At 32.5% G+C, this 16167-nt stretch overlaps 1 protein-coding gene across 1 annotated transcript; it reads left to right on the forward strand.

Annotated features, from left to right (window-relative positions):
- The first annotated feature begins 3566 nt into the window (after window positions 1-3566).
- LOC125075145 (zinc finger protein 81-like) lies at window positions 3567-6128 on the forward strand. The gene is made up of 2 exons (XM_047686757.1): window positions 3567-3901; window positions 4761-6128. The coding sequence occupies exons 1-2, from the start codon at window positions 3707-3709 to the stop codon at window positions 5526-5528; spliced, it is 963 nt and encodes a 320-aa protein (XP_047542713.1). The 5' UTR covers window positions 3567-3706; the 3' UTR covers window positions 5529-6128.
- The last annotated feature ends 10039 nt before the right edge of the window (window positions 6129-16167 follow it).

A 16167-nucleotide genomic window follows, 5' to 3' on the forward strand; every position in this document is an offset into this window, starting at 1 on the left:
TATAGTACGTAGTGTAGATTATATTTTCGCGTAAACATGTAAAAATATGTTTGCACAGTTATACGTTTTGCGCAGTTATAAGCGTCCTTGGATTTGCTTTACTATGTTGTTTTTATGACAATTGTTAATGTATTGAACTATATAAAATCCAATGATTTACAGATTTTTATGGTATATTATATACCCTGTGTAAAAAAAGTCTATCACATGCTAAATACAATTAATTGTTCTACTTACTCGCGTTGTAGTTGAGTAAAATACAAATCTAATCGGTTCATTCTACTGAAATTATACAACTTTTGTTGGGTTTTAAAAGTACGTACTATGTAAATACTTCAATTTAGTTTTATAGATGTAATAAAATTAGTCAGAGCTGCGGGTCATGTCGGGTTATTAATCTTAACGGTAGGTTTATAGATATTCGTGGTGTTCTGGTAAATTGCGTTACAGATAGCTCTGTGTCGGTGGTGGTCGTCCCGAGCGATTTTAACCAACCAACCAACTACGTGGGATCTATTTTAGTTCACATATTTGTGAAATTCCTAGCAAGGATTAGTATGATTTTTTTAATATATAGATTGTTTAAAATATTTTTTTTTTTAAATGGATTTAATTCATAATAACCAAAGATATATTCTTATAGGCAGTGTGTTAAAATCATATGTGGTTTGGCTAAAGTTACTGAGATGCGGGTTATAATTAAATACTACCTCGATGGTGAAATTAATTGTTATAAATACATACATATTAAACGTTTAGTATGTATTTTCACTTAATAAAACGCGCAAATTATTTGTGAGCGTGAGCAAACATTGTACACATGAAAATTGTTTGATTTATAAAGCGAATGTTCAAATATTATATAGCTTTTAGTTTCACTGTGTTCTCAAACATTTTTTTTTTATGTTTTCAAACATATGTTATGTAACATAATCGGTTTTTAATATTTAATTGTACGTTGAATGTATTATATTTGTAATTTAAAAAAAAAAGCAGCTATTGTCGCGCCTCGAGGGTAAGATCAACTTGTATGCCGTGACTGCACAGCATGACGCTCGCTTATGCCGTCATGCTAATTTTTCTCTATCCTCTTGTATGTGCGTGGCGCGTACACTGATTAGTATTATACTTCATTGCTTCTCCGAATGTGTGTGTGTACTGCACACTTAGCTACTATAAATTCTTTCGATCGTCATTAAGGTCGCATTTTCTGTATAGCCTAGAGTAGTTTATAGGCTGTGATTGAGTTTAGTTATATTTAAAATTTATCTATTTCACTGTTAACGTTTCAGAATGTTCGAGTTTTAACTAAATCGTGAGGTTGTATTTCTGTTAAAGTTTTTAATACAGTAGAAAATATTTTCAAAATAGGTTACAAAAATTTAATAATGTAGTATTTTATTCGATGTTTATTTAACTTATCATCGATATGTGATAAATGATGTCACTGGTATCATAGTTAACGACTTTGTTTTTGAAGATAGTTACTAGAAATTAATAATACTTTGTGGTATAATCAATCCGCTACCGGTGACGTCAGTGACATCGGCAAACTCGCGTCGATGCTCGCGAGACTTAATGTCGTGATTCCTAGCCTAAAATACGTCAAAGGAAAGCAGTACAAGGTTATCCTTTACAAAATTTTTATACAATTATTTAAGGTATTGAGCAAACGTTTATTCAATTAAACGGGCATGTAAAGCGCAAGAAGGTAAACATAAAATTTTCCAAAAATTAAACATTTAAGCCATATAATATCAAATATTTTATATATCAAAACAATAATTGATATTTAACGTTAAAATTTTTATGTCTATTTTTGCTCAATAAAACGCACTAATTATGCACGTCGTTGAGCAAACATTGTATACGTGTAAATTGTTTGATTTTAACAATAATATAGGTTTAGTATTGCGTAGGCTTTTATTTTAGTATATATGTATTAAATATGATGTTGACATCCAATTTCAAATGTCGCACTGTCTTTCTTTAACTTACCATCGTACGGTTTGTGATTTCGATCGCTTTACATTCGCTTCATCTCTTTCACACAAAACGATTACCGAAAAGTTAAAGAGAGACAAGACGAATCTTTCATGCGTTTAATGTTATCGTACTTTCAATGAAATCGGACTTTGAATAAAATTAAATCGGATAAAAAGTTAGAGGTAGTAATTGTCAAATGAAACAATTAGTTTCAAAGAACTAGATTCGTGTATTTATATATTATTTTAAGGAATATATTTTTATTATTTGTTTATATATATTAACCTTACAATCATATCCGCAGTCTGAATGAAATGAAATTGTCAAAAATCTCCCATGAAAGTAGGAAAAACGCCATATTTCCGCAAATCCATAGTGAATATCATAGATTATAACTCTCGACCAATGTTATCGCGTCAATTTGCTGTCAAATGTTGTTTATTTGGCTTTCTCCTGTTATGGTTGGAATAAGGTATACGTAGGTACATTACTAATTTATTACGGGAAAATTTTGTCACAATGGAATTGATGATGAAACAATACGAATAACTGAAATCGATTACACTTTTTTTTTATAAAATCGGATACAATAACGAAATATGTATATATTAAATAAATAATATTAATACTGTAAATACGAAAGAAATGAGGTTTTTTATGAACAAGTTTATAAAAAAAGTTGTTTTTTTTTTTGTAACTATACAGAACTGTACAAGGCTGTTGAAATATATTGTGTAAATATATACCTAAATGTACTAAATATTGTGATTGTTAAAATCGTTTTAAAATAAATATCTTGCCATATTAACTTGTTGTTTATTTTACGCCTACGTGCAACAAGATCTCTATTTTTTAATTTTCATTAAAGAGGCAAATGGCCTGCTGACCCTGGAGGTTTGGAGCGAATTCCACTATGCTGCCCCAATGCGGGTTGGTGAATACAAATGTGGCAGAAATTGCAGGTATCCTCACAATGTTTATCTTCACCGCCGAGTACGAGGTGAATTATATACACAAATTATGCATATGACAATTCAGTGGTGCTTGCCTGGGTTTGAACGCGCAATCATCGGCTAAGATAACATTTTATAGACATAAAAAATAACTATATAAAGTGATTTGATTTAGTATACTATTTATTTATCAAAAAATACATTTTAATGTACAAAACAATTTTTTTAAAAAATTTGCTGTAAAAGGATTATAGGTAGATTTTTATTTTTATACAAGTATTCCAATGTTTGATAGTATTATTATAATGTGATGCTATTTTAATTTGATATTCATAGATATAGTATTTAACAATACATCATTTTTACAAACCAATGTTTTTTAAAAAAATGCTGTAGAAGGATTATTGGTAGATTTTTATTTTCGTACAAGTATTCGATTGTTATTATAATGTGGTGCAATTTTAATTAGATATTCATAGATATGAGTATTTAACAATACAAGAGTATCAGCTTTTACATATTTATTTTATACAAAGTATCCAATTTATTCTGTAATGGCCGCGCCAAATAAATGTCATTCGATTGAAAAAATGTTTGACGTTGACGTTAGTCATACGTATCGTACGATGTAAATAAAATTATAAGGCAACAAAAACTAATAATATGAATATGGAAAGTAATAATTATAAGTTATAGTAAAACAGAAAAAGTAACATATTTCTTAATTCAAACTAAAACACCAATTTTAGACTTCGAAGTATTTAAAGATGTTCCGCTCAGCATCTGATATAGTTAGAATTAATCGTAGGGAATCAACTAGCATAAATGGAGATGAATTATACGGCTGTGAATTCTGTTCTGAGGGCGGTTGGTCCAGCGAAACTGAGGTCGAAATTCACAAAAGTGCGAAACACAAGAAAGAATTAAAAAGTATTTTGAATGAAGCAGATTATGTATGCGGCGTAAGTAAATAACTACACAACCCTACACGACATGATGCGTCATTTTTTTTGTTGAAAAAGTTTCTTTACAATTGAAAACATACTTTACTTACCAATGGCTTGATGGAAGAATTCCTTTGCCTCTCTTGAATTCGCCTTATACTTTCAATTTACTAATTTAATTAATTACTTATACTTCTGTATTGCTCATAAAAAAAAACAATAATATAATTTTAAATAAAATAAAATTATATTAGCAACAACACCATTATGAAAAGTAAATATTATGTTATCAATAATATTAATAAAAAAAATTGATTTAAGCAGAATACTTTATGGTCAACCAGTTATTAAGCAAAAAAAAAAGATGGCGATTTATACAAACAAAGATTGACGATTTCAAATAGATGAGTTATTAATAATGAATGTAATGAAGGAATTAGCAATATATTATTTCTTAACAGATAAATAATAAGTGGTATATTAATGAGCCTGTACCATAACTACAATTATTCATTATTTTTTATTCACTTTAGAACTTATTGGTTACCTCATATTAAGAGATCCTTACCACCCATAGACATAAGAACTGTTAACATAAGAAATATTAACCATTCCTTCAATTGCCAGCCACCATCTTTTCAAACTAAGACATTCTATCCCTTGTGCCTGTAGTTATACTGGCCCAATCACCCTTCAAACATGAACAAAAATACTTTTGCAATAAAATGCTGGTACCTACTCATATCAACTTGCATAAACTAAGTGCATTCATACAATATTCAAATGACTGCTAATATGATTAAGTTAAACAATATTTCGAGAATTATTTATGTATCTATCAAGTTTTATAATGCACATAATTGTTTCTTATTTCCAGATTTGCGTCAAAGAGTTTGATAATGGTAATGAGTTGCTGAAACACATTAAAACTGATCACTTGTATAGCTCGGAAAACGCTTATCGAGTCGAACGAGAAATATTTGTCTGTGACGACTGCTGTCAGTTATTCTTCAATAAATTACACCTCATCGTACACATAAAACAGAACCACGGGAGTGACAATTACAAAACAGAGATCGTAGAATGTCCACAGTGTCACGACAAATTCAAACGTAAACAGATTTGGTTACACACACACACTCATAACATTCAAAGTATATCATCGTGCCGTCTTTGTTTTATAAAGTTGCCTAACAGAAGAGAGTTGAAGGAACATTTAGATAGACATGGCCATTATTTTAAATGTGATATGTGCGGTTACAATTCTAAAAAATCATACCTCTTCAATCAACATGTAAAAGATAATCATAAGAAGAAAAACAGTGATGTTAAAAAGTTTAAGAAAGTTAAGAAATACTTTATACCACGAGAAGACGTATTAGAAGGGAAGGGTCAGATCTTAATGATATTCCGTGGCGTGTATTTGAGTAACTTAGTTAAAATATGTGTTATGTGTCGAGAGATATGTGTCGGTTACCGACAAATGTGTGATCATATAACCCATGATCACAACACTAGTATAGAAATGGTTAAGCATGAGTATCGTTGTGTGTGTGGGGAGGTTTTCAATAATAAAGTGCTATTAAAACATCATGTGTTCAAAATGAAAGGAGATCATAGTATTCCAAAAGCTGGTGATGAATAAACTATATAATTGTTAAATATATCAAAGGAATCACTATACAGATAATTTTTTTTATATACTAAGTAGGGTTTTTTTATGAATAGGTATTATCTACTCATCATTGTAATCTCAAACAGCAATACTTAATATTAATTTGTACCAATTTGAGAGTGAGCGAGCCAGTGTAACTACAGGCTCAAGAGATTATATCATTTTAACTTGACAATGTTCGGTATTGTTAATATCTATTACAGCTCTAATATTTAAGCGTCTGTCAAGTCTGCCTACCTATTATATAAATGGATGAAGCATGACATGGGAACTGAATTGGAATATAGCATAATTAAATAAACAATTATTTTTTTAGACAAATAATGCTGTTGTTGACAATGTTGCCAGACCTGTTGTATAGAAGTTTATATTATAAGTTTCATAGCTATATTGTTTATATAATTAAATTCATTTATTTGCAAATTGTAGTTTTATAATGTTGGTAGAGATGCACGTCAATTGATCAAGATAGTGTGCAGTTTTAATTTGTTTTAATATTATTAAAGATTAACTTATGTTGGTACACATTATTACAGATGTAACAATAATAAATTAAATACTACAGTCTTATTGGTTATTTTTATAATTTAGCCCATTCACTCCCGTTTGATTGGTTGGTATTGTATATAACCCATACATCCGAATCTCGGTGTACAGAAACTCACATTCATGCAAAACATTACAATGAAATTACAGTGCTGTAGAAAACCGTATATATTCGATACTAGTGTTGCACGATAGTCCACTAACCATAGACAATTAATTCTTTAGATAATCATAAGATTGTCAATGTTGTTTAATTTTTTTTTATGTTTAGGTTAATTCTTAGCAAGATATATCGATAGAATGTCCTTTGTTGTTTTGCTTTATAATTGTAACCGAATTGATGCATGATTATTCTCTGGTTAATTCAGTGGATTCCTTGTACTTTAGTTGTAACGTTTGCCTATCAAATCAAATTACATTTAAAATAACTTATACACAAATTTGGTTCAAAAGTTTTGTCATTATTTATGAGAACTTTGTCAAAATCAAAATATACATTATTCAAGTAGGCTTTTACAAGCACTTTTGAATCGTCATTTAATAAAATAGATTCTACTGAGAAGAACCGGCAAGTAAGTCAGCAGTTACTCTTTTTCAACATCTAAAAATACAGTCATGTAACATGTTAGATAAATACAATTATATATGTATGTTATATATCCTGCCTGGAAGTCAACAAGCATTAACAGCATTATTAGCATTAGCAGCCCGTAAATGTCCCACTGCTGGGATAAAGGCCTCCTCTCCCTTTGAGGAGAAGGTTTGGAGGATATTCCACCACGCTGCTCCAATGCGGGTTGGCGGTATACACATGTGGCAGAATTTCGTTGAAATTAGACACATGCAGGTTTCCTCACGATGTTTTCCTTCACCGCCGAGCACGAGATGAATTATAAACACAAAATTATTAAGCATTATTAAGCAAGCATTAAGCATTAACAGCATGCTTTTTTATCATCCTTATAATCTTGTATCGAATGATATCTAATCTTTATCGATATATTTTTTACAAATAATTTGAAGTTATGAAACGGCAAAGTTAAAAGTCAGTCATATAACTATTCTGTTCTGTATCGTGGTCTCGGTCTTTGTACCTTTACTTTTTTTAAATTTCGTATATTCAAATCCATACTCAATATTTGTCGTTTTTCTGATATATTACACACATATTACAAATCCATTCTAATTCTTGTGGTTTGATTTTTTTTGTATTGTGTAGGTATGTAGTCGTGCTGTTGGCCCTACTGGCCTTTACAGCGTCACCGGACGTTGGGGCGACTAGACTTAGCCTTGAGATTGTGTTTTGAGTTATTTTTCTTCTTTTTATGTCATCCCAGAATTCATCTATAAAAATTTCATAGACACGATAATCAAACTCTGTATACATGAATTATATCTGATATACACGTTGCTGTTGGAATCTTGCTGTCAAAATTTCTTCTTTCTTTGTTTTTTATCTGTGGCACTTTTTAATCCCGGCGCTGTTGCAACAGAGGTTTTTAACCGACTTCTAAAAGAAGGTTATCAATTCGTCTGAACGTCTGGAACTTTCGACTGGGTGAACCGATTTTGATGATTCCTTTTTTATTTGAATGCTTGTAAGTATTCTTGTATTATTTTTGCTAGGTATATTGTAGTGTTTCCTTGGCTGACACCGACTACAAATTTAACAATAATCGACTTTTAAGTATTCTAATGTTTTTGATATGATTTTACTTAGAAGAACTCTAAAAAAATTTGGTCATTGTTTGTTATTCATAGGTAGGTATGTGTTGATTTAGATTTAAAGTGGATAGGTACCCACCTATCTTCTCGCGTGGTAAGCTCATAGATCGTACCTACTCGTACATATTGATGAGAAGAAACAGTAAGTTGATTATTAAGTTTTAAAAGAATACGCAATTATTTTTTTTACTCTTTAGTGCATATGAATTTGTTTTGGAATAGTGTTTTATTTGAATTCGTTTTTTTTTTGTTAATTATTGTACGAAAGCCACGTGCTTGTGCCTCTCGAACATGAAACGAGTTCCCTTGTTTTATAAATTTTACCGTTTCTTCTGTTATATTTTTAATTATGGATTCACTGATGACTTCAGCACCTGTTGTTATCCGTGTCTTTTTTATCCTGGTGATTTTTTATTAGCAAAACTTCTTCAAAATATGCTTTCGTTACTGATATTATTTTAGGATTATTTTTTTCTTTGTTGTGAGTTGAGTATGCAAGTAAAGGCTGTGTTTGTTCATCTGTTTTTGATAAACTAGTCAGAGTACTCACATTATTTGTATTAATACCTATTTCATGAGTGCGCAATTTCTGAGTAATTTGAGATCCTTCGTTAAAGAAGAACGCACATTTTTTCAGGGACTCGGAGGATTTGTGTGACGATAATGTTTAGAATCTTTGTATCTATTGTAAGCAGTTGGATTCGTATTTGTCTTCTGAGAAGAAAAATTGGCAACTTTTTTAAAACCATTTCTGATTACGTCCGGACTCGAATCTTGCCAAGTTTCTGCTTAAGTCTGAGAAATAACTTTTTTAGCATCTTAATACTAATGTTGTGGCGCTGCCATTCAACAAATTTATTGTTTATTTTGTCATTTAAACGATTTAAAAACCGCGACATCTACGAGCTGTAATAAGTTATATGTAATAGTTAGGTAATGGCTTAAAGTAGAATTCTGTAGCTTGAAAGTACAACACCGCAAATACTTAAATCCCCTTTTTGAGCATAGAGCACAGCTTCAAACCTCTCTCTGATCGAGCGCGGAGCAGGGCCCGCTGGATTAAGTCAGTGTGGGCCACGTCTTCCAAGAAGACGACTAGCTCGAAGTCCAGCGAAGATCTGCTGAAGTTCAGTAATAATATAAAATGCCAAAATGTATTAAAGTAGAATGTAAAAAACGCGCAACTGTGAGTCTGTGGATGTTGCCAATGTAACGCTATATGCTAAACCGAACCCAGTCGAGCCAAGCCAAGTAAAACTAAGCCAAGTCATGGCAAGCCTTGGAATTGAACAATAATAAATAAATAGATATTGGACAACATCATATACATTACTCTGATTCCAATGTAAGTAGCTAAAGCACTTGTGTTGTGGAAAATCAGAAGTAACGACGGTACCATAAACACCCAGACCCAAGACAACATAGAAAACTAATGAACTTTTTCTACATCGACTCGGCCGGGAATAGAGCCCGGGACCTCGGAGTGGCGTACCCATGAAAACCGGTGTACACACTACTCGACCAAGGAGGCCGACCCATTCTTTATCGAACGTTACTCATCAGTTATGCAAAAGAGACTGTCGCCCATGGCAACCGATATAACAGAGAGAAAGAAAAGACGGGGTCGCCATAGAAACAAAGCAAAAAAATATAATAGAGTTGTCAAAATATAATTAAGATGAATAGTTAAAAAAATATATAACATCGTTGTTGTTATTGCCTTTCGTTTCACTAAATTAAATAAAAAATAAATAAAAAGGACCCTTTTTTATCACGTTGAAATCATCTCCTTCCCGCATATCGCTTCCGAGCACGGCTCGACAGATCTCTGATTTGCGCCGCCAAGGAATTATTTTTATCATTAATATAATTTTGTTTTAAGTGTATGCCTTATTTATCGATGTTTTTTAGAATTGAATCTTATTGTAAAAACGAATTATGTGCCCCAGGACGGATGTATTAACTTTCCGAAGTCGGAAAGTAGATGTGTTTGGATTTATTTGTGTAGACAAACAAGTAAAATAAATAATTTGATGTGAATAATTTTATCTATTAAAAATTTTAAACTAAGTAAATACGAGTACTTAAATATCGTGACAGCTTTTATATCATAAGACGGGTGGACCATGGTAGGCCATGCTCCTTCGAAGGCCAACTATTAAAAATTCGTAGTTATTGACATTTAGGACATATTTCTTCTACTATACACTAATATGCATCAAAATAAAGGCCACAGATGCAAAATAAAGGCCGCTATTGTGGCTGTGCGATCTAATGCTTCGTAGACTTTGTCGTCGACGTTACAATTGTTAATCGCGCGCCCATATTTGTTACTGTAAATTATCGTGTAAGGATGTGTTTATGGTATTTAAGAAAAATTAAATAGTTTTGCCTCGATATAAGTTAAAATATTGGTAGTGTTCTTAGGAAAGCCGGGTCCTTATAAGGCCAATCAAAAATTTGGCGGTTGGCTTTGCTAGGGTACCTACATGGGCCTTACAAGGAACTTCTACAAACCATATAACATGAACAGTTACTTTTTAGTTATAAATACGTACCGTTACTGTTAAAACAATGTTTTACATTTATAATAATTTTATTTATAAGGTTTATTAAATTTTTTAAGTCATATTAAATAGACTATTTTTCAAAATTATTTTGACAATACAATTAGAGAGGATTTATCACAGCGAATCAAACGTTTAACAAAACTGGGTGTATCGCTTACGCCTAAATTTATCAGGAAATAAGCCTTTTTATTTGTTAAATAAGACACAAGCCTTTTTATTAAACAAGCCTTCTTGGGAACATTTTGGCCTTACAAAGAAGGCCACTTTAGGTAAAATAAAAGTTTTGAAATTTTATGATAAAACGCGTCAGCAAGTTAAGTGATGACAATATAATACTCATTAATACTATTTTTAAATAATTCCCATTAATATATTCTTAGTTATAGGGTTCAAGTAATGTTCGTTGAGTTTTTTATAGATGATAAAAACATATTGAGCATTTAATGTTATATTTATTCTGTAGATACTATATGGATATGTATGTATATGTTTTTTTATGTAGTTTTATATAAGTATATGCATATATTGTTATATATCGTTAATTAACTATTAATTACCGCCTTCATGGTTTTTCTGTTTGACCTAAAGGTTGACTGGCAGAGAATGCCTTCAGGCATTAAGTCCGCCTTTTGTCCCATTAACTTTATGGTCGTCTATAAAGCAATTAAATAAATAAAAGAAATAAATGTTTTGCTTAAATGCAAGAGCTTATTATTAATTCTAGTAAAAGCAGATATATCAATTGTATATCCGCTAATCTGATAATCTATTTTTAAGTTAAACGACTGATGCATAATATTGGCCATGTTTGGAGCCGTGTCCCTTGCAAAGCCATTTGGAAGAGCTTAATAAAACTTAATTTTAATAAAAAGAGATTAAAGCTAGCTTAAAAAAAAGTGATTTATATGGTATATAATAAAACAAAGTATTAATTGAAAATTTGGTCGGTCATTTATCCAGTTAATAAACGAATAAAAAGTGTTTGTTCGTTAAATTGGCCTTCCATGGTCACCCACCTTATTAGCTAACCAGGCGAACAGATTTTGGATTTTTTAAGTTTAATTTTTTATTAATATAAAATATACAATGTAAAAAACATCAAGTATTTTAAATATTCTATTTTGGTCAGGTGTATTTTGGTGCACAGGATGCAGTCTTCAGTGAAGCACTTTGTGATAGACGACATTTTTTATCATTCCGAAATATGTAGTTTAAATCATAAAAATCTTTATTCTTAGCCGACAAATTGCTCGCTCACTCTATCATTCATTATTTCTGTGGTTAGTAATGATGTTTGGGAATACTTTGTTCGTGAGTTAATTTTTCGATAACACAAATTTACAGAAATTCTGAGTAAATCAAATCAATCCACTCCATACAGACAGACGTCTACAGATTCGACGAGCAATTGCTCAGACAAATCTTCGGATGTATCATTTAGCAATGCAACTCTCGTGTAGATATTCTGCCGCCAACCAGCAATACCTGGTATTATTGTGTTCCGGTTTGAAGGGTGAGTGGGCCAGTGTAACTAAAGGCACAAGGGACGTAACATGTTAGTTCCCAAGGCAGTGGCGTAGCATAGGTCACTAGCACCCGGTGCGGATTCCAAATTTGACGCCCTCTTATTTTTGCAATCGTTATCGAGTTTGAAGTCGAAATAACGGACGGTTTTCGACCTTTTTGTAGTACGAGTAACACTTTTGACAGATTATCGCATGTAAATTGACGTTTTCGTTAATTTCTTATCGAGTTTGAACTCACTTGATTTATTTAGGTGAGAGCAAGCAAACTACATTTTAAAAATTAACTATTAAGCGTGTGAGGCAAAAAATTTAATTTCTTTAAAAAAAGTTAAAACCTTCGCAGTGCCGCCCCCAACAAAGTGCCGCCCGGTGCGGACCGCACCCTTCGCCCCCTCCATGCTACGCCACTGTCCCAAGGTTGGTGGCGTATTAGCGAAGCAAGGGATGGTTAATATTTGTTACAGCGCCAATCTATGGGCGCCATCTATGGGCGGTGGTGACCACTTAACATCGGGTGGCTAATTTGACGGTCCACTTACCTATTACATAAAAAAAAAGTTTATTGTCAGCTGGAGTTTATTCATGTTGCGCCATATATTCGATGATTTCCGGCTTATTGTTATGGTTTATTTCGTCGGCAGCAGTTGATCTTGGAATTACGGCAGTGTTTGGTGGAATTCAACAACAACACCACGCTGCTCCAATGCGGATTGGTGGATACACATGTGACAGAATTTCGTTGAAATTAGACACAAATCAAATCAAATTAAAATATACTTTATTCAAGTAGGCTTTATTCATTAGGTACTTTATTCAATTTAACAAACTATTTAAACTAAAGCTACCACCGGTTCGGAATGTAGATTCTACCTAGAAGAAACTCTTTTTCGACATCTAAAAATACCGTCATGTTAGTTAAATACAATTATATATGTATGTTATGTCTCCTGCCTGGAAGTCAAGAAGCATTAACTCCACGCTTTTTTATCATCAATATAATCTTGTATCGAATAATATGCCTTCTTTACCGATGTATTTTATACAAATGAATTAAATCTATAAAACGGCAAATTTTAAAATGTCTGCGGAATTTTATTAAAGAATACCTTGCCCAACGAAAGATTTATTGACTTTGCGGAGTCGCAAACTTGGCGTTATAAGCTTATCCTTACTTCCTGTGCACATACAATGATTATCACTGATTTTATCAAAGTGATCAATGTTACTGTGAATATACATAATATTGTTGTAAATATATTGTGACGCAACACCGAGTATTCCTACTTTGTTAGAAACATCCCGAAGAGAGTCTCTAGCTCCAAGATTATTAATAGACCGGATTGCTCTCTTTTGTAAAATTAAAACAGATTCAATATCTGCAGCATTACCCCAAAGTAATATGCCATATGACATAATACTGTGAAAATAACCAAAATATACTAGACGAACGATATCAATATCAGTTAGTTGTTAACTTTTCTAATCGCGTATGCTGCGGAGCTGAGTCTTCCTGGCAGGGACGATAAATGACTCCACTGAAGTTTGGAATCCATTGCTATTCCCAAATAAACCGTAGTATCGGCTACATCAAGACGGCCACCATTTAAAGAAATATTATAATTTTGCTTTCTAACATTGGGTAGGGTAAACAGTACACATTTTGTTTTTTGAGTATTCAAAACTAAATTATTTACTATAAACCAATCGTGTATCTGTGATAATGCACCGTTCACATCGTCATAGGCAGTTTTTTTCCTGTCTACCTTAAAAATCAGTCAAGTATCGTCAGCAAACAACACTATATCACAAATACCTTTAACACATGCAGGTTTCCTCACGATGTTTTCCTTCACCGCCGAGCACCAAATTAAGCACATGAAAATTCAGTGGTGCTTGCCTGGGTTTGAACGCGCAATCACCATCAATGCACGCGTTCTAATCACAAGCCATCTCGGCTCTAAAGTATGTAAATAAGCCTGTAACTATTCGAATTGCTTTTGTTCCACTTTTAAAAATTGGTAATTTACTACATTTTAATAAATCAGGAAATAAGCCCTTATCCATACTCTTGTTAAAAAGGCTAAGGCTGCATACGGATATCATAAATAATACTATTAAGTGCATGGAAAGATCCAAGTCATATTTTAGTTGGTGTTATGGCTTTGTGCAAGCCTGTCTGGATAGGTACTCATCAGATTTTCTACCGCCAAACAGCATTACTCAGTATTGTTGTGTTCCGATTTGATGGGTGAGTGAGCCAGTGAAATACAGGCATAAGAGACGTAACATCTTAATTCCCAAGGTTGGTGGCGCATTGGTGATGTAAGGAATGGTTAATATTTCTTACAACGCCATTGTCTATGGGCGGTGGTGACCACTTACCATCAGGTGGCCCATTTGCTCGTCCGACTACCGATATCATAAAAAAAAATAGTTCTTTAGATGTTAAGACTTTTAAACACCTTTATAATATCTAATGCAGTAAATAAAAATTTCGACGCCACATTTAGGAATATGATTTGTCCTCTAAAGTACTTTAAGTGGGAAGTTTGGTATTTCCATGGGTACCATAGCTAAAAAAGTTTCAAAAGCATTTGCCACTTTCAAATCCAAATTTATAATCTATTTCTAAAGGTTAATTCCAAAATTTTCTTTGTGGGTTTACAGCAAACATACACATTACATCCCAAGTAACCTTTTATCTGAATCTAGGATTTTATTTCTTATATAAATAGATTTAGCATAAATACAGACTAATCTAAACGTTTTAGAGCAGAGTGCATATTAACCGATGATTTCGGGTTCAAACCCAGGCAGGCACCACTGAATTTTCATGTGCTTAATTTATGTTTATAATTCATCTCGTGCTCGGCGGTGAAGGAAAACATCGTGAGGAAACCTGCATGTGTCTAATTTCAACGAAATTCTGCCACATGTGTATTCCACCAACCCGCATTGGAGCAGCGTGGTGGAATATGCTCCAAACCTTCTCCTCAAAGGGAGATGAGGCCTTTATCCCAGCAGTGGGAAAATTTACAGGCTGCTAATGCTAATGCTAAACGTTTTCGTAAAACGCTTAACATATTCCTTCCTCATTACATCATTGATGTCTATAGACTGTAACTTCAATTTTACATTTCTACAATATGTTTAAATCATAAATATATCATCATATACAATTAATATTAATAAATAATAATTATAATAAACTTTATTGAATTACGAATATTTGCAAGCAATTAAAAACTATTATAAAAGGTGCCGGAAAAATGGAACTTCTCACACGCGAACATATGCCCCACTTTTTTTTTTATTGAATTTGACTGGTGTCGTATTCGTTAATTCCTTATTATCGATTGCCTATTTTGTCCTTGGTTACCGAGTAGAAACAATAGCATATATTCGCTTTATTTATACAGCTTATGTTACGTTAGCTAGCTAAATGTTTAAATTATAAAACAAGTGTCATAGTTCTTTTATTCCGGCCTATTATTAAAATTTTATTTTCGATAGTAATATACTTAATAATATTTTATTGGCCCCATCGGGGTTTTTAATTCAGTACCTCGATTTCTGCTGCCTTATATTTAGCGACTAGACCAAGAAGCTAATTATATAATACATGATACATACATGAATGTCGGGAAAAGGTTTTAAGTGGGGCCTCTTGAACCATGAAAGAAAACAGACCAAGAGATCACTAGGTTATCCCATCATAAGCATTTCTTGTTTAGCAAACAAAATCACAATGGCCATGATCTTCCTAAAATTGTATACGTTAAATACAATTTTACATAAATTTACAATAAATGTTTATGGAATTAATTCATTTTCGATTTATCAACATCATTAACTACATCTCAGCTCGAAGACCACTGCTGTAAAAAGGCCTGCAAGGAACTCCACAACGGCTGGTCCACATTCAGTGACTTCCCGCGACTCTCATAAGATCGGCAGTCCACGTGGTACGGGGCCTGACCATCTAATCTGGTATCATCTACCAGTCAACTGAATTAAATTTTCAGAATGATAACCTCAAAAGCTAACAAACGGATTTGGGTACGTTTTTCTTAAATGGACGGACTGATTCTCGAGGAAGGTTTAGGTTATTTCATTATGGTTTCCTGTAAATTGATTTGAATGTGAAGATGATGGTTGAAGAAGAAAGGGTATGCCGATTGGGAAATTGACCGGCATGTGTCCTGTCAGCTATTTCTTAAATTTATTACGAAACAAACGTTT

Source organism: Vanessa atalanta, chromosome 30, assembly GCF_905147765.1.
Source record: "Vanessa atalanta chromosome 30, ilVanAtal1.2, whole genome shotgun sequence".
NCBI lineage: Eukaryota > Metazoa > Arthropoda > Insecta > Lepidoptera > Nymphalidae > Vanessa > Vanessa atalanta.

Bases quoted from the DNA above. Each gene is read 5' to 3' on its own strand.
- LOC125075145 (XM_047686757.1), top strand. From the start codon at position 3,707: ATGTTCCGCTCAGCATCTGATATAGTTAGAATTAATCGTAGGGAATCA. The intron at 3,902-4,760 runs GTAAGTAAATAA...TCTTATTTCCAG, and splicing joins AAGCAGATTATGTATGCGGC to ATTTGCGTCAAAGAGTTTGA.